General features: G+C 39.7%; 1 protein-coding gene across 2 annotated transcripts in view; it reads right to left on the minus strand.

Moving 5' to 3' along the window:
- Positions 1 to 26,927, minus strand: part of phc2a (polyhomeotic homolog 2a) — a 41,294-nt gene that overhangs the window by 4,736 nt on the left and 9,631 nt on the right. The window contains exons 2-9 of one of the 2 annotated variants that reach the window (XM_081387011.1): positions 17,482 to 17,698; positions 13,057 to 13,200; positions 11,319 to 11,396; positions 10,946 to 11,107; positions 9,833 to 9,967; positions 9,423 to 9,735; positions 2,831 to 3,192; positions 2,564 to 2,717 (exon numbers count right to left, since the gene is read on the minus strand). In XM_081387011.1, coding sequence (XP_081243137.1) covers positions 2,564 to 2,717; positions 2,831 to 3,192; positions 9,423 to 9,735; positions 9,833 to 9,967; positions 10,946 to 11,107; positions 11,319 to 11,396; positions 13,057 to 13,200; positions 17,482 to 17,634 — 1,501 coding nt within the window. In that variant the 5' untranslated portion in view covers positions 17,635 to 17,698. Of the gene's footprint in view, positions 1 to 2,563; positions 2,718 to 2,830; positions 3,193 to 6,349; positions 6,445 to 9,422; positions 9,736 to 9,832; positions 9,968 to 10,945; positions 11,108 to 11,318; positions 11,397 to 13,056; positions 13,201 to 17,481; positions 17,699 to 26,927 lie in introns of those variants that run through there. The other variant, XM_081387012.1, reaches the window with a different exon arrangement.

Below are 26,927 nucleotides of genomic sequence, written 5' to 3' on the forward strand. Positions count from 1 at the left end.
TTGGAATTGCATACTACTATTTTTATAGCATGGAATGCCACATTGCAGTACGCTGGACTTTACGGTCTCATTTCTAATGTGATGAATGAACAAGAAGCAATATCTATAATTATTTTTAATTAAAATCTCTTTCCTTGTCAAAAGTTTTGACATTTTTACATAAAATAAGTCTGAAAATGGAAAAACAACCACATTTATTTCTAAGATAACTCATTAAATATGATGTAATTCGACAGAGTGTACCATACTACTGTTTCTTATAGACAATATACATAGGCTATATACAGTGAAGACAAGCCAACTTTATTCTATAGTGCTTTATACAACACAATTGTTTCAACCCGCTTCACAGTAATAAACAGGAAAGTAACAATCAATGATGTAAGCTTCATCAAATATAAGACAAATTGAAGTGATACTAGTACCCCAATGATTTGGCCAGGTCTAGATCAAATTTTGCATTCAAAATTTATTTAATCAGACAGGGTCCCAAACTTATACCAATTCTTTGTACCCTCAAAATCATTTTACATTAATAACATTGACCAAAAAGAATGCAATGTATTTATAGGACTAAGTCTGCATGAATTAAAATGGACTTTATTTACTTTGTTAGCGAACATTACTGGTCTTGTGGTGAACAGTTAATCCATGCAAGCTAATCCACAGGGGAAAAAAAATGTGTTTGTCTTCCTAATGTTTAGTCAAAGTCTGCTTCCACTCTGATACAGCATTTCTTCTCTGATGACTTCATTCTGCTGTAAGCTAGAAATTGTGAAGAGGTACACTAAAATCAAGCCTCATCCTCTATTCTTTCAGATTTAATATTGGACACAATACTGAAGTAAAGTCGGTCAAAACTTTTAGTTCATGTGGACTTAAGTGTAATTCTCTTTAAAGTCCATCTGAACTGGAAGTTTCAACCAAATTATGAATGCAAAAAGAAACCATGAATTACTCCAATACAATTTTTAGCTCTTTTTTAAAGCTCTACCCTGCATTAACTGCAAGAGTATCTCGTATTGAGAGCAGACACAAACGTTTCGATAAGAGGGTCTTGGGTTCCTCAGGGACAAAGGGAGACTCAGGGTAACACAGGGGGCATGTATAGTGAGTCTATCGCTCGTAAGATATACAACACCACTCATGTCCCACACTCAGCAGCTGGGAGTCGAAACACAATGGAGTATAAGTATCGTAAGCTAAATCCAAGCTTGTCTCGCACTGCAGAGTCAACGTCTGAAGCAATTACATCTATTGCAAGCGATTGAAACATAATAAATAAACAGGCATAACCACAGTGATTTTGTTGTTTGCTTTAAAAAGATGAGTTACTTGATCTGAACTTGAACTTACTCAATTCTGTGAGACACCTATATGTTAACATGAAAATGGCCAATTAAAGTGTATGCTTTTTAATCTCACTCATAAAAAAACACTAAAAACAAAATCCGCTTTAAAACTTTTATGAATGCACCATGATCATATCACGCAAAATTATCAGCATGATGCAATAAAATATGACATGATTTATGATTCAAGTGCTCTGATGCCTCAAGCCATTTACGCTCATAAAAGAGCAGTTTATCATCATTCATAATTTAACGTCTGTGATGTTAGGCCTCCAGCACACCTGCCAGATACCTTCCCACGTCCCACCAAGAACAACGGAGCTCAGACCATCGCCCCTAATTATAGCAGAAGCTGCCTGTCACACTCTCGCAAGTGCTTCGAATGGACAATAGACACTAGGGGTGTGACAGATCTACTCTTCCGCTTGAGGGGAGAGCTCGCGTAGTTGGCCTTTGTGTTTTTGTGACTGGCAAACCTACAGATGGTGGTGACGTAGCAGCCACTCTGCGTTTGGCTAGACCAAGATTGCTGCAGGAGTCTTTCCTCTTGCTTTTGCAGCCAGTATAGCTAGATGTGACCAAAATAGTTTCATATTCCATGTCTTTTTTCAATATTTTTGTTTAATCATATTGTGTTTGACAGTGTGATATATTTGTGATATGGAAATCTATAATAAATAAAGTGTGTAAGATCATCAAGATCACACTATTTAATGGTTGATGAGACATTCTCGATTCAGTTTCAGAGAAACACACAGTATGATAAATCAGCAATACTATAGTATTCACTATAGTGCATAATAAATAACTACATAATATCTGCATCTATATGATTGTTTTTTGTTAATCATGCTTTTAACAACAACTGCTGGTTGTTTTTGAATTTTCACTTGTTTTATATTTGTCTTATTTCATATATATATATATATATATATATATATATATATATATATATATATATATATATATATATATATATATTTAAGACCAAAAGCTTGATTTCTAACAGCAGAAGCCTGTTTTTATTGCAGCTTATATAATATAATATAATATATATATATCCAAGTTACTTGTAAATCAAAACACAAACAATGCATGGAGATATTGCTAAATTGAGAGAGAACCCATTTTGCAACCTTTACCCTTTTTGAACCAACAAAATAAATAAATGGAAGTCATGGAAATGAAACAAATAATAAATGAATCAGTACCTTCTATGTTTTCTGTCACTTGACTTTGATGAGACTGTTTGACTGATTGGGATTGTTCTGTCCGGGTTGGCACTTGTGTTGTTATGGATAGCAGCTGCGTTTCGAGAGGATCAGGGTCGTCCTTATCTAACACATCCTGTGTGGCTACTTCCAGCTGGAATTAAAGTCAGAACAGGACAAGGTCAGAATAGGAATAAGTGAAACTAATACAATTAGGATACATTGAAACAAAGACACAAACAAATACATGATGTTCAGTTCACTTACTTGAGTTTGAACTGGCTGGATCTGCACATTAACTGCAGTAAGCTGTAGAGGTGCTGCTTTACTGTGGCTCATCATGGGCGGCTGTCCATTCTGGGCAAGTTCCTGCTGACTCACAGCAGTGGAATGGAAGATGGTGGCTTGTTGGCAGGTAACAGGCACTTTGGGCAGCAAAGGGATAGGGCACTGCTGAGGCTGAGCTGGCAGGGCAGGCTGAATGGCCACAGCTTGCACTGTGTGAGGATGAATGGTGGCAGCTTCTAAGAGCTGAGCTTGACTTCTCTGCAGTATCTGAGGCTGCTGCTGTATCACAAACTGATGCTTGTGCTGCTGGAGCAGCTGATGGGTCTGAATTTGGGTATATGCTGGAATAAATATAACAAAAGACAACTATATTTAATGGTTGATGTGACACTCATTTTACAGTATGATAAATCAGCTACACTATAGAGCATAGATATGGTGCATGATAGATAAGTATGTAAAAAAAAACATATCAGCATCAAACTGTCCACATAATTGGTACTTTTAACAGTTGGTTGTTGTACATAAGAAAATTCCTCTCAATAAATGAATCTAACAACACACACACACACATACAGTATATATATATATATATATATACATATATATATATATACATATATATATATATATATATATATATATATATATATATATATATATATATATATACAGTGAGGAAAATAAGTATTTGAACACCCTGCTATTTTGCAAGTTCTCCCACTTGGAAATCATGGAGGGGTCTGAAATTGTCATCGTAGGTGCATGTCCACTGTGAGAGACATAATCTAAAAAAACCTGTTAGTCTGCCTTTAAAATGTCCACCTCCACTCCATTTATTATCCTAAATTAGATGCACCTGTTTGAGGTCGTTAGCTGCATAAAGACACCTGTCCACCCCATACAATCAGTAAGAATCCAACTACTAACATGGCCAAGACCAAAGAGCTGTCCAAAGACACTAGAGACAAAATTGTACACCTCCACAAGGCTGGAAAGGGCTACGGGGAAATTGCCAAGCAGCTTGGTGAAAAAAGGTCCACTGTTGGAGCAATCATTAGAAAATGGAAGAAGCTAAACATGACTGTCAATCTCCCTCGGACTGGGGCTCCATGCAAGATCTCACCTCGTGGGGTCTCAATGATCCTATGAAAGGTGAGAAATCAGCCCAGAACTACACGGGAGGAGCTGGTCAATGACCTGAAAAGAGCTGGGACCACCGTTTCCAAGGTTACTGTTGGTAATACACTAAGACGTCATGGTTTGAAATCATGCATGGCACGGAAGGTTCCCCTGCTTAAACCAGCACGACAAGGCCCGTCTTAAGTTTGCCAATGACCATTTGGATGATCCAGAGGACTCATGGGAGAAAGTCATGTGGTCAGATGAGACCAAAATATAACTTTTTGGTCATAATTCCACTAAACGTGTTTGGAGGAAGAAGAATGATGAGTACCATCCCAAGAACACCATCCCTACTGTGAAGCATGGGGGTGGTAGCATCATGCTTTGGGGGGGGGGTTCTGCACATGGGACAGGGCGACTGCACTGTATTAAGGAGAGGATGACCGGGGCCATGTATTGCGAGATTTTGGGGAACAACCTCCTTCCCTCAGTTAGAGCATTGAAGATGGGGCGAGGCTGGGTCTTCCAACATGACAATGACCCGAAGCACACAGCCAGGATAACCAAGGAGTGGCTCTGTAAGAAGCATATCAAGGTTCTGGCGTGGCCTAGCCAGTCTCCAGACCTAAACCCAATAGAGAATCTTTGGAGGGAGCTCAAACTCCGTGTTTCTCAGCGACAGCCCAGAAACCTGACTGATCTAGAGAAGATCTGTGTGGAGGAGTGGGCCAAAATCCCTCCTGCAGTGTGTGCAAACCTGGTGAAAAACTACAGGAAACGTTTGACCTCTGTAATTGCAAACAAAGGCTACTGTACCAAATATTAACATTGATTTTCTCAGGTGTTCAAATACTTATTTGCAGCTGTATCATACAAATAAATAGTTAAAAAATCATACATTGTGATTTCTGGATTTTTTTTTTAGATTATGTCTCTCACAGTGGACATGCACCTACGATGACAATTTCAGACCCCTCCATGATTTCTAAGTGGGAGAACTTGCAAAATAGCAGGGTGTTCAAATACTTATTTTCCTCACTGTATATATATATATATTAGATTATTTATATTTATAAAACTATATTACCTTATACTTCAGTAGCCAAGAGTACATACATAATACAATTACACCATGTGAAAATTATGTAAAATAATGTCTCACTGTCAACTATCGCACTACATACTGAATCTGATGCTCGTGAGATTCCCGGAGGGAGCAGGTTTGTCTTTCTGACTTGAGGTTAATGTGTTAATTTGGCTGAGTTCAGCTTTCTGATCTGGAATGTCAACTGTAAGATGTATAAAGCATAGCTCTACTCATCCACTCGTGAAGCGCCATATGACCTTGATTAATCAGATGGCTCTAAGTAACCTTCAGTTAGACATACTCTGACAGCCTCTGCTGTGTAACTCTAAGGAATGCCAGCCTAATTTGTGCAGGACCTTTAAATGCGCTGTGAGTCATTTTAAAATGTTCATACTTTCTGTTCTAACATGCTGAACAATAAAGGACCAGTTTTACTTGGACTAAAGCTATTCACACTATATATTACATGATAACGTGTTACGGAGTACTGTTGAGATTGATGAGCGTTATTACTCAAGAAAATGTAATTCTCATGCCATGTTTTCTCTCAGAAAAGAAAAAAGTTGTGATAAGACAAGTGATCAAACACCATGGTCTTGATATCTAATCCCTCCAAGCAAACAGAGAGTCTGTTCAGAGGTTGTGGGAGTGTGTTTTTTATCATTTATGTGGTGTTCTCTGTTTAAAATGAACACAATATTAGATAGTGTGCCATATTTACACACCCTCCCCAATAGCCTGCTAAGTTCAAAGCATTTATAGAATAGCAACAACAGATGCAGGGCTTTCTTTGAGCATTGAAGACCACATTCTGGTTCAAGTTCCACCTGTGTTGATAAATAATTAACTGTCAATATGACAAGAAAAGAAAAGAAAAAGAAAACGTCTGCAAAACTTCCTGGCCTTTGAGGGATAAGTGCTGAAGGATAACATTTACCCAGCTTCAATACTGAGTGCTACTTCAAACACTAGAAAAAACAAAAAGAATTCCATTTACGTTTCAAAATGATGACCAAACTCACATAGTATTTTCCTTAACTTCACTAATGTATACAAAAATATGAGGTATGTAGGGACACAGAACACGCTTTTGTGACAAAGCGGCCCTCGGCCTTGCCCTGCTCGCCACAGGCTGTTTACACGACAAAGTTTTCAACTAGTATCAATAAGTATCCACTGTTGAACTATGCTGATTAATTTAATAAAAAAAAACATCTCTAATACGTAACTGACATGGCACCAATATATCGTGCATCCATATTTATAATGACTAAATTATTGCTTACCATTAACATATAACGTACAGTAGCCTACTGAAAATGCAATGGGCTTTATGCACAGCTACACTACTTCCTGAACTTCAGCCAGCTCTTTGTTTCCTGTCTGCCATTATTGGACAAACTGATTAATCCAGGTGTGTCTGATTATTGTTACTGAGGTCAGGCACACCTGGATTAATCAGTTTGTCCAATAATGGCAGACAGGAAACAAAGAGCTGGCTGAAGTTCAGGAAGTAGTGCAGCTGTGCATAAAGCCCATTCAGTAATGTCTCCATGTAAACTAACAAAAGACGCGAATCTCTGAAAATGATGGCGTCATGCACGTGCGTTTTACGTGTTTCATCGCCATCTATGGCCAGGGAGCAGAATACAGCGTTTTTAGTCGTTTTCGCAGATCCGTGTGAATGGGGGTCGTTTTGACAATGGCGTCGTCTGTACATGGAAAAACTCAAAGGAAAAACTTCTCCATTTTAAGCATATCGTTGTCGTGTAAACATACCCTAACTCAGCTGTGCATTGGCCCTCTATGGCAAGATTTGAGGAATTCTGGTCTAGGACATTCCCACCTTAACAGTTTTAAAAAAGCGCAGAAGCTTTTTTCCTCTGACTGACAATTGATTACAGTCCCAAAGTGAAGGGGTGGACATGCTCATGTACAGACATTATTGGTCTATGAAGGAAAAACTCTGTTCATTACAGCTGATCAAAGAATATGTGGGTCCACAATCTCAACCTTGATCAAAACACTTCATGGAGGCACCAACACTTTAATTCTGCAGTGGTCACTCCAAAAAAGGTCTGGTCTTTCTTAGGATTCTCTCCAGTTGTGTTCCAAATACTTTGAGTTTCATGCTCCTGGCTATGTGCTTTTCTTGTCTAATGAATTCCTTATGAAGAAAACAAGGCCAATGCAAGAGTGAGCCATTCAACACACCATTTACATTTACCAATTGGTCTCTTTATAGATTTTTCCTCTCTAAATTTAGGATATCCACCAAGATTTACCATAATAACAGGTTTTCATTTAGGAGCTACTGGAACTGGGTGATGTTTAAACTGCTATTTGTAGGTTCATGAAACTCTGTTAAGCAATGAATGTGTAAAGAAAAACATACTGATGGATGGTGTTGCCAGTAAGTACTGACCCTTCTCACTGTTCCAGTGGTTTCTTTGGCTTCGTCTCTAGCTGTTATGTGTGTATATTGATGCTTGAACCCTCTTTGTCAAGCTTTCATGACAGGAAATGGTCAGGACCTTACCACATACATAGAAACCCACACCCACAAATAACACATTAGCCCACTCGTGGTTTCCATTTGTATCAGATTGAAGTGGTCTACTGAAGGCTTACACAGGACATTTTCTTGTGTTCGAAAAGAGAATGAAGCAGGGCAGTGGGGTTTTTTAAGATGTGTTTTTACAGGTGTAACTGATTGATCTCAGTGTTTTTTTAATTTAGTGTTTTTAAAGATTAACTTAAGTGAGTGTTAGATAACGGCAAAGGTAATCTTAATGTAAAACTAGGAAAAATAAGCATGTTCAAATAAGTATCCACTGTTGAACAATGCTGATTAATTTAATAATAAAAAAAAAATCTCTAATACGTAACTGACATAGCACCTATATATCGTGCATCCATAGGTATAATGACTCAATAATTGCTTACCACTAACATATAACATACAGTAGCCTACTGAGAATGCAATTCAGTAATGTTAATAAATTGTTAATGTAGCCTATATTACTAAATGAATGGCAGATATTCAGGGATCACATTACCAGCATATCACTTTACTAGCATGTGGGGTAAATTGTGTCGTTGAACCAAAAAAGCTGAACATCTGTCTCAGTGATAAGGATATCCTTTCAGAGAAGCCTGGCTTTGGAGGGCGCAAACAAATAGAGAATCCCACCAGCCACACATGCACACAAAGCCGGTGTGCTATCGTGAAACACTGCTCAAGACTGCTGCCACAGCAACCCGACACCCTGTTTAATGCTCAAGGCCAGATGTCCCTCTCACTTGAGCTTTTCTTGTTGCTTTGCTTTCACTCCTCCATTATTGAGACAATCTAGACGGTACACACTTTCACTGGATCCTCCCCTCGCTGCTTGCATGTTAAGACCAGTGTTATTTTAGTATCACTAGCTATATTTCCATCCAAAGTTGCAAATTTAACTTGTGCACAAAATTGGAAAATCGCATAAAACAATTGTGAATAGAGCAGCGTTTCCATCCCATGTATAATACAACATTGTCACTTCCTCTGTAATTGGCACAAAATATAAGCAATAAAAATGGAAATTGCTGCAATCGGGGAAGAAACTGTGGCTCTTTTTTCCTCCATCATAAATGACTTGCGTCTCAGAGCGTGCAGACGGAACGCAATAATAGATCTGTCATGTTGTCTCGAGTTCGGATGCCTGGTTTTTGGGAAAGCAATCATGTGAGTGAGGGAATTAAACCAAATAATTTTGAAGACAGTCTTTGGCTCAGGCATTTCAGATGATCAATCCAACATTTGAGATGAAATTGGTCCGTAGGTTAGTCCAATCACAAACACTGGCAAAGTCACGTGAGGTTTTTGTCGTGCATCGAGGGATTTGTTGGATAAATGTGTTTCCATCGTAGTTTATGAGCATGTCTTATTGGATACATACAAATGCGCATACATTTTTACGTCATTTTAGAATTTATGCGCATCTTGGCATTTCCATCTAGAGTTTTTTGTGTGTTTTTATGCAAAATGATGTGCGTATAAAAGGTGAATACTATTACAGTTTTTAATAATACTTTGAATCAGTTTTTCTGTTCAGTTTAATTTGAAAGTTTTTGTAAATGTAAATGTCTTTTATTTTAGCTTTAGTTATCTTAGTAGATCAAGTTGTCAAGAAATGTTGTCTTCCTAGCAGAAATAAAATACGTTTATATATATATATATATATATATATATATATATATATTTTAAGTTCAAATTCACTTTATTTCAAGTAACAAAAATATTTTTAATGGCTCCAGTTTTAGTTAACTATAATATCCCTGTTTGAGACACACAGCATCCGGACAGCGATGGCCTACCTGTGCTGATGAGAGGATGGCCCGCCACTGAGGTCACACTGGGACACAAGTTCAGCTCCCGTGTTGTGAGGTCACTGGTTTTGTCGTTTTTTCCCATAGTCTCTAAGGGGGTCTCTGCAGGACAGCCCTTTGCAGCAGCTCCCTGAGGGTTCGGCTCCGCTCCAGGACTCTTCAGTCGGGCCACCTGCTGGCTAGTCAAAGTAATCTGCGCTGACGCCCCGGAGGACTGTTTCACATTTAGGCTCTGTAACTGAGACTGAGAGAGGGATGAAGTGAGCACCCCCTGCTGGCCACGGAGAGCCAAGTTCTGCACCTAAGCGGAGAGGGATAAAAGCGATTTTGGTGTGGCTAAAAAAACATGACATTGGTATAGATGTACTTCAAGTCAGGCTGGTGTATGTTAGGATTACCTGTCCACTGATTGGCGGTGTATTGATTGACTGAACCGTTGTGACTGAGGCAGTTGGGGTGAAGATAAGCTGAGGGGACAAAGGAACAGCTCGTCCTAGGCTCCTAGCTACTTGCACAAGATTAGTTTGCTGTGCCTGGAAATCACACCAAAAATGGTTGCTTTATCTGAATGTATGAGTCACATTTATATAACGAATACTAGGCTTTAAAATTTGACATCAGAGAAAGCACTTGAGCCATTTTCAGCTGTTTTAGTGCTGAAAGGACTTCATTTCGAATTCTGGCAAATCTCAAACAGCTCATTTACTGCTAATCAGTACCCAGCCAAAAAGAGAAAATAGAGTTTTAGAGAAAATAGAGTCGATGTGCCAGTGAAAACATAACATTTTGGTCACCATCCCGACTCTTATTGGGTTTTTTGAAAGAGCTGCAGCTGTGCCATATTTAAAAATCCAAGGCCAAATGAAAACGATGTTGTAAGATGGTAAGTATGAATACAACACACACACACACCGACAAACACACACACACACACACACATAGGCAATGCCAAAATGGCAATTATTTTTTCCATTTCAAGAAAAATACTATGTATTCATGAGGAAATCTTGGAAAAGAATATCCATTAGATGTGCATTTGACTGTGCTTATAACCAACACTACAGTGAGAGCTGCCATTAGGGAACTGAAATGATCCATTTATACAGTATAGAATTAGAATTGGGACCACGCCACAATTCTACACAAAAACAAATCATGTGCTTACTTAATTAAAGGGTTAGTTCACCCAAAAATGAAAATTATTCCATAATTTGCTCACCCTCAAGTCGTATTCTAGGTGATACGACTTTCTTCTTTCAGCCAAACACAATCAGAGTTATATTAAAAAATATTATTGTTATAGTTATATAGTTATATCCATCACCCTCCAGGAAAGTATGTCATATTGGAGCAAAAATGTAATAAAATAAAATAAAACAATGGGTTGTGTTTAATCAAATAAAATGGGTTAATTTTAATCTATGCTCATTATAATCAGCATTATGTAAAAACAAGTCTTTATTTAGAAAGCACATTTGTAATTGTGGTTGTGCGCGTGTAAGAGGATTTACCATCTGAGCTCGTAAATACATCTGTGCTTGGCTGGCGGTGAGTGTGGGTGTGGAGGAGTTTCCCAGCAGAACGGCCTGTTGGGCAATGCAGACTGGAACAGAGCTCCCATTCTGGGCTCGACTGATCAAATGAGCTGCCGCTGGGGATGTGGCCAGGTTTATCTGCTTCAACAAAGAAAAAATCTTAATCAGCATAATAAATCATATTCTTAACCAAAGCCTTATGAATGATCACATTCAGCCAAAAGTTAAGGAAGCCACCATTATGCACATAAAAAAGTGGTTACATGTAAGTAATACCCACTGCCATTTCTTTCTGTAGCACTGCAGACTTGTTGAGTGAGATATCAGTGTCAGCTTTAATAATACTTACAGTGGTTTGGGAGGCCACAGTCTGCTGGGATGTAGTGCCATTCAGATTACAGCTTTGTCTTCCTGCCACTATACTAGCCTATGGGGAATGAGTGAATGCCGGAGAGAAAGAGTGGTAAAAGAGTCAAACCCAGCACTCATTAATCAATAACAACAACACTGAGCAAGAGAGAGAGAGAGGCAGGAAACAGATCCCTCGTTCCCACAGCCTGCCACTCAACACTACAACCACACAATACATTCAACTCTACTGTACTCCCCAAAGGAATTTCCATTCTGTGGATATCCAAATGGTCATTATTTGTTAACTGTTTCCAAATAAATTATTTGTGCAGATGCAGGGTATATATTCAGTGCACTCTCAGCATGTACCCATCAAGAGTCTTTTAGTGTTCAGCATAAAAAATAAAATTAAAAAAAAGAAGAAAAAAATATATATAATTATTATTATTATTATTAGATTATTATTAGATTTCACAATATCACAATTATCATTTCACTACTTTTGGTTTGAGCACAATTTTACTATTAACTAATATGACCAATTTATTCAGAAATATTATTTTTCTTCTTTTTTTTCAACAAACAAAATATGTTTTCTTGTAAATCTTGTTCAAATTGGTAATTATTTTATAGTTTTATAATTAGTGTTCTCAGTTTCACTTTCCATTTTTTTGCAATGTTCCTTTATTGCATAATAGTTTCTTAATGACATCATCCTCCAGGAAATGATATAATTTTGGTGCGAAATTAACAGTATTAGCAATATATCTGATGAATTATGAGATATTTGTGGTAATAATTGGTTTGTTTGAATGATTTATGATAATTCACATAAATCTCAAAATGTCAAAAGTTGGTTAAAAATATCAAAATCTTTGATCTTCAAGTTTAAACCCTCATTTAATCTAACTGTCAATTGGTCACTTAGCAATGGTTTAGTTTGATTTAAGTTCTTTAATTCACAGCAATAAGACACTCAAAAATAATTGAAGCAAAGCTTGACATGCTGGACAAAAATATGAATCAAATAGTTTCTTAGTTAAGAATTGCTTGTTCCTCTTGGTTTCCTCAAATGTGGCTCTGCCAGAGCAGAGTTTTGTTAAAAAAACATGCCTCTGGCCATTGCAAGAAATCCCACATCAATACTTGTCACAAGAGATGAATGACCCTCCACAATTCGTAAAGAGACATGTGTGATTTTCATTAGACCTCATGTGCTTTAATCCAATTTCTTTATCTTCACACAGTATTGTATTTTAACCACTACCTGACTATCTTCAGATACAGACAGTAAACCACTATCTGACACAAGCATGCACATTTATGTTGAGAAGTACTTATAGAGAGACAAAAAAAAAAAAAACTTGATCAAACATTAAGACAATAATTAGTACGTTAGACGGGAGAATTATTTCAAGTAAATATAATGTACCAGCATGAATTATGCACTGTCAATAAGCTTGATCAAGCATTTAAAGGATGTTGATGTCTGATTTGAATTCTATAAATAGAAAGATTTTGAAAACTATAAGACACATTTGTGACACTGATCAATTGTACAGATGGTCAACTGAAAATGTTCTTTGCATCATTCTCAAATCATGCCAGAAAACATGCTCATTTGGTTTTAGACAAACTGATGGAGTTCATGCAGCTCGGGTGCTGCTGTTATTAAAGCAAATATTTTGTAATGGCTTTTGGGGCCCACTGTGTATGTCTATGGCATATATGCCCACCTGCTGCACTGCAGCCAGACTCAGGTGCTGTTGCTGTAGCGCTGCGGTCTGAAGCATGAGGTGTTGTTGTTGAGCTGCATACATCTGCTGTAGATACTGAGCTGCCGCTGAGCTGGGCTGCCTGTTCAAGGCCTGCTGGATGACCTGAGTAAGATGAGATGGGATGGTATGATTAAATCAACATGTGAATAATATTCTTCCCCAGTCTTCTAAGTCCTCTAGAGCAGTGGTTTTCAAACTTTTTCAAGAGCGACCCTTTTTTTTTTTTTTTTTATTGACGCGACCCATAGGCCTATATAGGCCTATTCTTAAGCCTTTTGTTAACAACCGCTTTTGATGATGCACGTGCAGTGGCTTATCCGTGACGCGATCGTAACGCAAAGTTGATTCTGCACTCTTTTGATCTAGCTAAAGCTACAGGGATGCTAATGAACCGGTAAACCATTGTAAGAATTTTAACCAATTAATAGCCTACTATCGTTTGCTGTATGCTTAAAAAATTCACTAAAAATATTCCACAACAAATCCTTTAAATTTAATGATATTCAGAACAGAACAAGAATGAAAATATATATATATCTATAAACAAGCCAAAGCGAAATAATTTAAAGCGAAAGTGAAAGTAAGCGGCGTTGGGCACACGTAACTCTCTCATTCGAATACATTTTTTTCCATATTCGCGATTTATTTGGATGCTAAACTATTATTTATTATAGGCTTATAAGAAAAAATGAAAATGATTATCCCCCCAAATTTTAAATATTTATTAGGCTTCAAAAAATATAAAAACTTTTAATTTAAGTGATCTTAAAACAAACCTTACATAAACCCATTATAAATGTCATATTTACCTGTGCCTTTCCTGTCTAACAAGTATGAAATATACAAAAAATTGAATATGATTATCAAAACATTCTGCACTGCATAAATTATAAACTAAATATAGATAAATCCTTATTAAAGCTACAAGCATTCTTTAGTCAAGAGCAGTTAGTAATTTTCTCCGAGAATTAGCTGCTGCCACTTTAGGACCAGCCACAGCTGACGATCTCACGCATCCCATTCTCTCACTACTCTTTACTTTAATTTAAGATTTTATTTAACTCATTTAAGACTGTTATTGTGAGGATACTCGACAAAACGGACATGGCATACATGTGTGTTGTTCGTTCTAGCGCGAAAGAGAACTTGATACTGGCGCGCGTCTATCTGTGGGTCGTGTGTGTGTGTGTGTGTCAGGAGGACATTCACTGACAGCGTGTTCTCTTTTGTCTTGTCGCGCATTTGCACGAATAAGAGCGGGATCATATAACGATAGCTTAGTTACTGTTGTTGTTTCTGGCGTTTCATCGCCTGTGCCGCAAACGCGATACCACGGAGGAGCAGGACCGAGCCTATGTCGATGCGTCCACGTCCGGGAACATCGCGTGCACACTATATAAACAAATTATAGCAAACGGGATTTTGGATTTTGAAAAGTGGGGAGGACATGTCCCCCCTGTCCCCATTGGAAATTACGCTCGTGGGCTTCTTTGTACTTCACTCATGTTCCAATATCGATCCCTCTTCAGAAAATCACCCTCTTCACATGCGCAAAAATGTGCTTGGAAACATCACAGTGGAGCGGTGCTTACGCTGAATGGCACGAACTGTAGGCTATTGACTATTTAAACAGAGCAGTGTAATTTTTATGTGAGGTTGACTATTTTATTTTGATAATGAACCGGCTGCGATGTCAAGATTGCAATGCTGGAATGCGTGTGAGGCGCCACCGGCACGATGGAAGCATTTAAATATACTCCGTTATTTTGTTCAGGACATCATTCGAAACTGCAACGTATTTATTTATATTTGTGTACACTCGCAATAAAACACAACATTGTGCTTTTGTAAAATAAAGAAAATAAACAAACTGCGGTCTCGGTTTCCTTTCCGTCAACTTGTTTGTGAGGCACCGCGCCAAACGAACCAAACTCAGCAGCATGCTGTCAGTTTTTTCTTTCGTTTTATTAATCTATTAATTGTTTAAATAGCCATATTGTGTGTGTTTCTTTTATATAGACTATGGTTTTATGAAAACAAATTTTGTTTTTTAATTTAATTATATTTTCCTTAAATCGTCCTGGCGACCCATATTTTAAGTCTCGCGACCCACCCGAGGGTCGCGACCCAGGGTTTGAAAACCACTGCTCTAGAGGGCGCATATTATTTATGATGTATTTTACACCACAGAGGTGTAAAGAAAAACACTTCTCATTGTATCGTGTGCAACCAGCAGAAAGAACGACTGTAGCGTCCCGTTTGTAAACACAGAGGGTCACTGGGTGCGCTCCAGCACGGCTGCATGCCTGAGTCATGACATGGCATGTGGGGTCACCGCCATCCATCACAGCAGCCTGACAGCATGACTACATTCCCTTCAGAGCTAAAGTATTCCACCTAATATGATCTGTACACACTGTCTTCAGGGCAATCAATCTGAGAATGAACTCTGGATAAAAGCAGCTGCTAAACAAATAAATGAAACATGGTCAAATTAAGATTAACTAAGATTGATCAATGCTGCAGAAGTAGTGTTCACTGTAAGTTCATGTTAATTAATGTAGTTAATAGTTCACCCAAAAATGAAAATTCTGTCATCATTTACTCACCCTCATGTTGTTCCAAACCTGTATGAATTTCTTTCTTCTGTTGAACACAAATAAGTTATTGTGAAGAATGTCAGTAACCAAACAGTTGATAGACCCCATTGACTTCCATAGTATTTTTCTTCATACTATGGAAGTCAATGGGGCCCATCAACTGTTTGATTACCCATATTCTCCAAAACATCTTCTTTTGTGTTCAGCAGAAGAAATTCATTCAGGTTTGGAACAACATGAGGGTGAGTAAATTATGACAGAATTTAAATTTTGGGATGAACTATATTAACTATATTAGTTAGCATGAACTTTATTAACCTTATTAATCTTAGTTAATCTTAATTTTAACATTTACAAAATTTCTATAATCAAAAGTTGTATCTGTTAAAATTAGTTAATGCACTGTGATCTAACATGAACAATTGTTTTTCTATTAAAGGAACACTCCACCGTTTTTTGAAATAGGGCTTATTCACCTTCTTTCCTACATTTAGAAAGGTGGGCAAATGCATTTTTGTCTCAGCGCATGCATTGTTTTAGTTTGACAGGGTCGGCGCTAGCTTAGCTTAGCATAATGAATGGAATCCTTTGTTGCCAGCTAGCATGTCCTGAGTAAAAGTGATATTTATAAAAATAAAAAATAAACACTTAATTACTTCTTGTGGCCTGCGTATTCACAACGAGTACAAATAGCGATGCAGATTAACACTAGGCGATTTCCTAGGCAGATATTGACTTGGGACTATATTAGGGGGAAGCACAGGCGAAGCACTGCTACTTGGGCGCAGAGATATCACGCCCAAGTAGCAGTGCTTCGCCTGTGCTTCCCCCTAATATAGTCCTTAATATATAAGTCAATATCTGCCTAGGAAATCGCCTAGTGTTAATCTGCATCGCTATTTGTACTCGTTGTGAATACGCAGGCCACAATAAGTAATTAGGTGGGTTTTGTTTTTTTTTATATCACTTTTACTCAGGACATGCTAGCTGGCAACAAAGGATTCCAACTAACATTCACAAGAATGAATAAATGCTGTAAAAATATATTGCTCATTGTTAGTTCATGTATATATATATATATATATATATATATATATATATATATATATATTATAATAATTTCTGCAGTGTAGTTAAAGGAGGAGCTTAATTTTAACTTAAGAAATAAGCACTATGCAGTGTTGTCGCTTAACACAGATTGGGGATAGATATTCTTAAAACAAATCTAAAAATATATATATTTTTTACTTTATTATTAAAAAAGCGAGCTTACATGTCTCACAGTCTCTTATATAATATCAACATGTTTAACAATGTATTTCCACCAAAACAAAATTTATTTCTCCCTATGAGGGACCAAATGTTGAGCTCTCTTAAATCCAGCTCAGTGTGATCAGTGGTACCCATAGACTGTAAAAGGTGGTACCCCATACTACCATTCAAATTTAGCTGACATCAGAGGTCCTGGACAGCTGTGGACTCAATCTAATGCACAGAGTTCTGCATTATCACTGAGCATATTCAAGGATACTGGAGAATAAGCCTTTATATTGCACTAAAATTGTTATATCTGTTAAAATAATACTGTGTTAATAAAAAAACATCACTAAATACAGATGTGACAAAAGAAGAGCACCCCATTAATGATGAATGAGACCCTCAAGATTGATTGATTATATACGTGGTTGCTGCACATAGCCTGTGGATGGCGCCAGAGGATAATGCAAATTTATGGGGAATATGAAGTTGCAATAGACTGACTGTGACTGAGATTTCTTTCTACCTGAACGGTCTGTCTGTCCGTGATTCCTCCATAGACTGATATCTGAGGCACAGCCTGCTGTCTGCCGGAGGAGTTTGATATGGTGGAGGCTGAGGTGGTGCTGGGGATGGTGACACTGGCACTGGAGGCCACGCTGCCCTGCTCCTTCTCCATAAGGAGCCTCCGCCTGCCTGTATCCAATCCACGGCTACTGTCGATCCTTCACTCTCCCCTCCAGCTGAGAAAGACAGAACAGCAACAGTCTTGTAAAACACCCATACTGTACACAGATCTCTCTCTTTCTGGATGTAGTTCAACTGTGGACTCTGATCAATATGCCAATGACATATTCATACAGTCAGTGTTTGGGATTGACATCCATATATAATAACAGACAGGGGCGAAGCAGCCATTTTTAAAGTGGGTGGACACAGCTGTCAGTCGATATGACCATCAAGAGCAAAACAATGATACATTCATAAATCAGGGAAAAGCACAGCACTGGTAAAACTCACCATGGTAACAGATGTCTAGACGGGCTTAACTATTTTCCAGAGTATAAGAGAGAAGTCAGCCATTTGTGGTCTATCTAACAGTAGCCAAGTATTCAGGATAAAAATACTACAGAAATTGAATAATCAAATGTAAAATCAAGCATAATCTTCACTGTATGAATTAAATATTAATCATTATTTCTACAAAAGTCATTCACTCAGGAACAGTGACAGGTTTTCTCTTTTCTTTTGTGGTTTGATTCAAATTAAAGGTATAGTTCACCCTAAAATGAAAATTAAGTCATGATTTAGCCTACTCACCCTGGTGTAGTTTTAATGCAGTATGCCATTCTCTAATTTTTTGGACCACAAAAGGAGAAAGAACACCGCTTGCGTTCATCCATATAATGGCAGTGAATAGCGACAGAGCTTTAAAAAAACTCAAGTATCACAGAATGATCCCATGCAACACGTGTCATATATCCCATATATATATATATATATATATATATATATATGTTTTCTGGGGGTGTACAATAGAGTTTGTTAAAAAAAAGAAAATAGAACAAAAAAGATGCAATTTAATGTAGCCCATTATTTAGAGTAAATCCTGAAAAAATCGGTGTACTTTCTTCACTAAGTAGAACATCTCCAGACCGGAACTCCGGTTGACTGTCAGATTGACATAAGTGAACGCAATAACTTCTTATTGAGATTAACACAACGGATATATTCACCTCAGAGAAGAAAGTACTTAGATTTCACATTTTCCTTAGTCTTGATTGAAGTTCACAACGTGTGTGCCTTTTCTGAGCGAGTCAGAGTGAACTGCGGCGCTATTAGCATCTTACTGAACGTGCACGTCACACAGCTGTGCATAGAAGACCAATGGGTCAGGTCAGGATTTTATTAATAACCTACATAAAAAAAAATTTTATTTAACCAAACCCAAACATACACCCCCCATAACACTTGTAATATACGTCACATGTAACATCAGACTATTCTGTGATACTTTTGCTTCTTTTTAAAAAGGTGTAATGCGCTCTATTTGATTCACAGCTAGTATTTGGACGAGTGTGAGCGGAACATTTTTTAAAAATTCTCCTTTTGTGTTTCGAAAAAGAAAGAAGGGCATACAGCAATAGAACAACACCAGGGTGAGTAAATGATGATTGATGACTAAATGTTAATTTTAGGGGTGAACTAACCCTTTAAGGACATAGACAGCAGCAGGTTTATTAGGCTGCTGTCACTTTAAGACCTAATGCATTAATCCAATATTATAGCCTATTGATTTTATCCAAACTGTTTACGTTAATTTAAATTTAAAAGGCACAACATAATTGTGTATTTGACCATTCAAGTACACTGAATTAAAAAATATTGTATATAATGATGTGCACAGATAATTTTTTAATTTTTTTAACACTGCAACATTCTGTAAAAAAAAAAAAAAAGAATTTTTAACATTCCAATGTGTCAATAACTTTTAAGTAGCTTACTGTTCTGTAAGTACACACCAGTTACAGTTAAGATAGAACATAGTAGTAATGAACTATAATGTAAAATTCCCAGCCTGCCAAATAAAAAAAATACAACGAATACGAACAAAACAATGACACTCACTTGTGATAGGCTAAATGTTAGTTCTCGTGATAACCGCAAATATATTAAATTTTAATGAACTGTTTTTGCAGTAAATGCAGTTAGAAGAGCAGCATTTTGACCACAATACTGATGGGAGTAGCTCAGGACAGCGACTGAATCTAAAATTGTCGAATGACAGATTATATCCCCGTCTCTGTGAGTTATTAAAATCACACATGAAACGCACAACACTCGCGTGAGCAGCGCAAACGCTCGCAGTAACAAGATAGCAAAGTGTGGTTCCCTTTCGTTGTCACTCCGAGTTACGTCGGATGACGACGAATGGGGTTTCGCTTAGAATATATAAAATGAGCCAATGGCAATGAAATGCCATGGGTCTGCGGAATTTGCATAGTGTATCTCCGCCCCACCCTGGGGGTATATAAGGAAGTATGCTGGCAACATGCAGATATGTTTTCGCTTCGGAGCCAAGTTGATGTACTTCACTCCACAGCCAATCCTGAGATTCATCTCTCCTTCTCTTCGAGACAAGCCTCTCTCCAAGTGTTGGTGTGACAGCGAGTTCCAGCGAGTGCACATTCCCTGTTTATCTGTGCAGTGATTTGCCAGAGTTTGTGTGTTCTCTCCCTGGTCGCTTCAACATTTGCGGAGAAATCTCCTTTCTAAAAGAGCTTGCACGTTGCACGTCTTTTTAAAGATGCCTCGCCCATGCACTTCTGGGTGCGGTCTTTTCGTTTCTGACTCTGATGGGCACAATCACTGTCTTGTGTGTCTGGGAGGCGGCTGCCAAAGGGTACACTGGGGTTCCCCAGGTTGAACGCTCAGTTGCGATGCAACTGTGTCCTCAGAGTGCTTCTTCCCGTGGCGACCCTAAGCACCCCTCCAAGGCCTGTAGGTTCTCCTCCACCCTCGTGGCGAAGGCCTATAGAGCTGCGGGGCTGGCAGCCTCCTCACTGCATGCCATGGCGACGCTGCAGGTCTACCAGGCCCAGCTGTTGCGTGACATGCACGAGGGGAGGACTGACACAGCACTCTTTGATGAGTTGCGTGCCGCCACCGACCTCGCTCTCCGGGCGACGAAGGTGACCACACGCTCGCTGGGTCAGGTGATGTCCACCTGTGTGGTCCAGGAACGACACCTGTGGCTCAACCTGGCTGATATGCGGGAGGCCGAGCGGACCCGGTTCCTCGACACCCCCATATCCCAGGCTGGCCTCTTCGGCGGTGCAGTCGAGGACTTTGCCCAGCAGTTCTCGACTGCCCAGAAGCAGACTGAGGCTCTAAAACACGTCCCGCCCCGGCGGCCCGCTGCTCCGGCAGCGCAGCCGTCGGCACAGGTGCCTCAGTCTGCTCGCCGCCGAGGGCGCCCTTCTGAGGCTCCTGGGACATATGGCATCCGCAGCTGAAATAACGCCGCTTGGATTGCTTCATATGAGACCGCTTCAGCTTTGGCTTCGCGATCGAGTCCCGAGGTGGGCATGGCATCGCGGCACGTTCCGAGTCCCAGTGACTCCGACCTGCCGTCAGACCTTCACCCTGTGGTTGAACCTCAGTTTTCTACGGGCCGGAGTGCCCTTAGAACGAGCTTCCAGGCATGTTGTTGTATCAACGGATGCCTCCACCACGGGTTGGGGTGCCATGTGCAATGGACATGCTGCCGCGGGCTCCTGGACAGGACCCCAGCGCCTTTTGGTAGCCCCGTATTGGCACAACCGCACCTGGTTCCCAGAACTAGTACTCCTCGCGACAGCACCTCCCTGGCCAATTCCTCTGAGGAAGGACCTGCTTTCTCAGGGACAGGGCACCGTATGGCACCCTCGTCCCGATCTTTGGAACCTCCACGTGTGGCTCCTGGACGGGACAAGGCAGGTTTGAGTACCCTACCACCAGCGGTGGTGGCTACCATCACTTCCGCTAGAGCAGGGATCAGCAACTCCGGTCCTGGAGGGCCACTGTCCTGCAGAGTTTAGCTTCAGCCCTGATAAAAACTCACCTGCCTGTATCTATCTAGTAATCCTGAAAACACTGATTGCCTTGTTCAGGTGTGTTTAATTAGGGTTGGAGCTAAACTCTGCAGGACAGTGGCCCTCCAGGACCGGAGTTGCTGATCCCTGCGCTAGAGCATCGTCCACGAGACTTGCCTATGCGTTGAAGTGGAACCTCTTCGTCAACTGGTGTTCTTCTAAAAATCTAGAACCCACGAAATGCCCCATCAGTGTCGTGCTTTCCTTCCTGCAAGAAGGGTTGGAGCGAAGGCTGTCTCCCTCCACCCTGAAAGTGAATGTTGCCGCCATTGCCGCACATCACGACGCAGTTGACGGTAAGTCCTTGGGAAAGCACGACCTGATCGTCAGGTTCCTGAGAGGAGCGAGGAGACTGAATCCTCCTCGCCCTCCTCTCGTTCCCTCTTGGGACCTCGCAGTGGTACTAACTGCCCTGCAGAGCTCTCCCTTTGAGCCTCTGCAATCAGTGGAGTTTAAGTTCCTGTCAATGAAGACAGCGCTCCTGGTTGCATTGGCCTCCATCAAGAGGGTAGGGGACCTGCAGGCATTTTCGGTTGACCAAGCGTGCCTGGAATTCGGGCCGGCTAACTCTCACGTGATCCTGAGACCCCGGCCTGGATATGTGCCCAAGGTTCCCACCACTCCCTTTCGAGATCAGGTGGTGAACCTGCAAGCGCTGCCTTTGGAGGAGGCAGACCCAGCCTTGGCACTGCTCTGTCCAGTACGCGCCCTCCGTGCTTACGTTGACAGAACGCAGTGTTTCAGGACCTCAGACCAGCTCTTTGTCTGTCATGGTGGGAAGCTGAAGGGAAAGGCTCTCTCCAACCAAAGGTTGTCTCACTGGATAGTGGACGCCATTGCTTTGGCTTACCAGCAGCAAGGTCGACCATGCCCCCTTGGTGTGACGGCCCACTCCACCCAGAGTGTGGCATCCTCTTGGGCTCTAGCGCATGGCGCCTCGCTAACAGACATCTGCAGAGCTGCAGGCTGGGCGACACCTAACACGTTCGCGAGATTCTACAATCTCCGAGTGGAGCTAGTTTCTTCTCATGTACTCGCTTCAACTAGCCGGTACTAGATTCTGCTCAGGTGTCTTCGCTTGCTCGCCATTCCTCTCCACGGACGGGATACGTGCGATATTCTCCTCAGGTGAGCCTAATAAGCCCTGAGTCTCCTCCAGCACTGACGACGTCAAGCCACTTCCGCTGTACCGCTGGAACGCCTGAGTTCAGTCTCGGCTCCTCAGCGAAGACATATCTGCATGTTGCCGGCGTACTTCCTTATATACCCCCAGGGTGGGGCGGAGATACGCTATGCAAATTCCGCAGACCCATGGCATTTCATTGCCATTGGTTCGTTTTATATACTCGAAGGTGATAGGCTTTCTAAGCGAAACCCCATTCGTCGTCATCCGACGTAACGTCTCCGTTCCCTACTCAGGGAACGAGGGTTACATACGTAACCGAGACGTTCTGTTTACACCACAGGTCTACAGAAATTGCAGTTCTGAGTTTTAAAAGATAAATGTCTAATTTCGATTATAAAATGCGCTTGTCACTTTCGTTAATACATTAGTGTAAAGTGTATATCGCTCTAGGCCTATTCAACCCAAGTACGATACGGCTATCGGCCGTCCACACAGTAGGCTAAGTTCTGTTTATTATAGAAACGCTACAGTGACTGAAACTCATATTCTTCTGCTTTGTGAAAGTGGCCTGTATGTGTTTGTGTACACATGTATGAGTATGCGTCCATACATTCCAGTCCAATGCTATTTTGGATTTAATGCCTTATTTATTTATTTTTTATCACAAATTATATGATAATAGTTTAATTCAAATTTTTAGCGTTTAAAGGCGTTAATTATTTTCATCCTATGGCTGATAACTGTTTGATTCTATTTTGCCAAAATTTATTAAAAATGAAATGCTATAATCTTAAATCAACCAAGTGAATTTAGGCACCACCATATTATAATGTACAGTGTGAGAAATGGGCATTCATTTTGAGATTTGCTAAAGATTACATTTAACAGTATTAATAAATTAATGATTTTACAGATTAAGTGAAGTATTACATGATGGCAAAGGTCATCTAAATTCAAAAATATGGGAAATGAGCATGATAATTTGTTTCACAAGCTACTTTCAAAGCTACGAACAGCTTCACTCAGACTACCTGCAAATAACTCAGCTCTCCGCTACCCGGAGGGGAGATCAGCGTTGAATCAATCACAGACTCTCACCTGTTTCTAATAAACTTTAGTGGATTGCTGTGTTAAACATCCTGCAATAAATATCCATGTCACTCTCACAGTAAGTCCCATCTGACAGGATCACGATTTAATCCGTGCAGACAGGTCCTTTTCACCACTAAATACTCATATTTTGAATTCTCACTGCAAGTGACAGCTTAGTTTGTTGGCTGATTTTGCAGTTCTTGGCTCCCTAACTGTAACACCTCTCAGAATTGCAGGCCTCAGTTCTTTTATGATCCACATGCCCACGCCAGCTCCAGTAGCTCTGAACAAATGTGAAGACTGAATGGCTGGAACAACATAACGCAGTCATGACGTCATCAGCACCAGAGGCAGCTTTGATCCATCTTGGGGATCTCATGGACCATGAGATCCCCAGATGTATCAACAAGCTGATCTCTGCTGAAAGCATAATTAATGCTTTGATTTCCACTCAGGTAAAACTGTTTTTGTGTCTTTGGAATGCATTTGATAACGCCACACTTGAAATGGTGATTTTCTAATTTAGGTGTAGTCAAGCATGTGACAAGCCAGTTATATGCCAAAAGCAAATCTGCACTTGAAATGACAGAAAGATTACATTCTCAGAACTATGGCCAATGTTCTGTAAAGGTTCCCTCAAAGTTACAGACAAAACATTATTGCAGTAAGTTCTTTCAGTGTTAACAGGTTATAAAAAACTATAAACTTATAAAAATATTTACATTGTGTTTTAGTGTATGGTTAATGAATCACCTGGAGTAAAAGACTAAAAAGTCTTTAATTTTCAATTCAGTTGTTCAGTCATAGTAAATGGACCCCCAATCCACCCTTTGTATTCACCTTATTTTAATGTATTCAATGCTCTAAATAACTTATGAAAACATTATTTCAGAAAGTTCTGTGAATATTAAACATTTTGAAAAACATTCTTTAACATACCTAAAACATTAAGGAGGAAAAAAGAATGATCGTTCATAAATAATGTTGTCATAACTTAATGGGAAACACTCGCAAGGCAGTAGAAAAGAAAAAAAAGTGCCCCAAGGTCTCTTTTTTAAAAGTTGAACTACTTTCATTTTTGTAACGCCATGTCATGCGTGAGTCACTACAAAAGATGCGAGAAACGAGCGCAGCCATCAAATATGTCCGCCTAAAGCATGTTTACATAGACAAACAATGTGAAATCAGCATAGTGCAATGCAAAAATGCGTTTTGTGTGAACCGCCCCCTTTCAACATAGAATTGCTTGCTGAACATTCCACGAACATTTTAACTGCAGCTGATTTATTAACTCGTGGATTTAGATAATAACATTTTTAGGAGGGAATTAAAAAAAACAACCAGTAAATACAGTTCACAAGCCAAAACCAAATCAGTTGCACTGTACTCACTCAGATAGTCTGACAGCTTCCACCATAACTTGTGACAGGATACAACTAGCGGCAAGGAGAATCCAACCTCTGACTCTTCTCTGGACCAGAACTCCTCCCATCACAGATGACTGGGACCCAATAATGTCATTAAACAAACACACATCAAAGGCTGCTGTAGGGGAAATGAGGTGGGGTTTTCTTTTTGGGGGCTGGGAGGACACTTGTTGGTCAAAATAAACCCGGCCTCACTTCCTTTACTCAGCCGAGGAACAGCTAGACCAATAGTGAGGCTGCTGATACACTACAACCAAATGGGAGATATCCTCTTCTGTAGAGCAATACACCTGCTGTTATATGTCTAACACTTTCAGAAGGCACTAAAATCTCACATTTAGATTTTTTTGCATTTGTTTGGGTGTACATTAAGAGAAAAAAGTACCACAGCGAGATTTTCTATTATGACTCTACTGATGATATAGAAGTCATCAAAATACATTTGTGGAATTTGTTTGATCCCACTTAACCTTCCATTAGATGTGGAATCTTTCAAGGACATATAAAAGCTTAATACACTCCATTCTCCATTACCTTGAAAGAGAGACTCGTCCTCTCTTTGTCATTCTCCCCTCCCTCTCCATCTCCTCTCTTCTAATTATTTCACTGGCTAACAGCAAACTACACATTATTCTACTCAATTTGCTCTCTAGTCTGCATTAGAGCCCTCCTCACCATACACCTCTGCAGCTAACCGAACATCCAGTGCCATCATCAGCTGAGTAACCTGCCCACAAAACCCTTTCACATCCAGACAGCAAATTGAGTTACCCTCAGTGAAGACAAAAGTGCTTTTGGTGTAGCAACCAGGATGAGATCTGCACAGAGCAATACAATAGGATTAGTACAGGCGAGCCGGAGCTGTAAAAAATTAAAGTTAGTCCGAGGCGTTCGGGTAGAGATGAGATATCAGCACAATGCAGAGGCCACATCAAACAACCAGGGCTAACCCTCAGGGTAAATGACTGCAGGATAAGACATTCAATCTGAGCCTGTCTGGACAGGCCACAGCCAGGTTAAACCAGTCTGCTATGATCACAGCAACGCAGCCATCAAAAGATAAGCTAAAACCAGTTGTGTGTCTTCTCATGCCATAAAATGACAGCTTGACTGAAGAGAACTGATTAATGGGCGGTCACTGTTCTGAATGCTGCACATATGTGTGTTCATGTCATGCAGTGAGACGTTCTATACTTGTATTTAAAACTGCATTTTGCAATGCATTATGCATGCAGCTTTTATGAACTAATTGAGAGACAAGGTGATTAAAAAACTTTTTTCTACAAAACTACATTTCTAAAATATGTATGTATGCATATAGCCTAGATGAATAATTGCTGTAGTTCATTGGTTTTGGCAATTGAGGTTCATTCATGATACCTAATGCATTAAATATATTAACAGATTGAAATGTACAGTTACCATTTTTGAGTAATATTATTTTTATTATATTGTTTGTAATATTTTGAATTGATAAACCAAAGTGGTAAGATTTATTATTATTCTAATAGTTATTTACATTATATGGTCCAAACTGTCTATGTTTTGTAAACATGTGACATTCAATTTAAAATTAGACCTGAAATTAGCATGTCATGCTCACCACACTGCTAGTTAAACTAACAGTCTCTCATGAGGATATTAGCTTCATCACAGGACGCTTGCTGTCAGTTTTGACACCTTTGGCCAAATG

The sequence above is a fragment of the Scardinius erythrophthalmus genome (assembly GCF_964197995.2).
Source record: "Scardinius erythrophthalmus genome assembly, chromosome: 15".
NCBI classification, from domain to species: Eukaryota; Metazoa; Chordata; class Actinopteri; order Cypriniformes; family Leuciscidae; genus Scardinius; species Scardinius erythrophthalmus.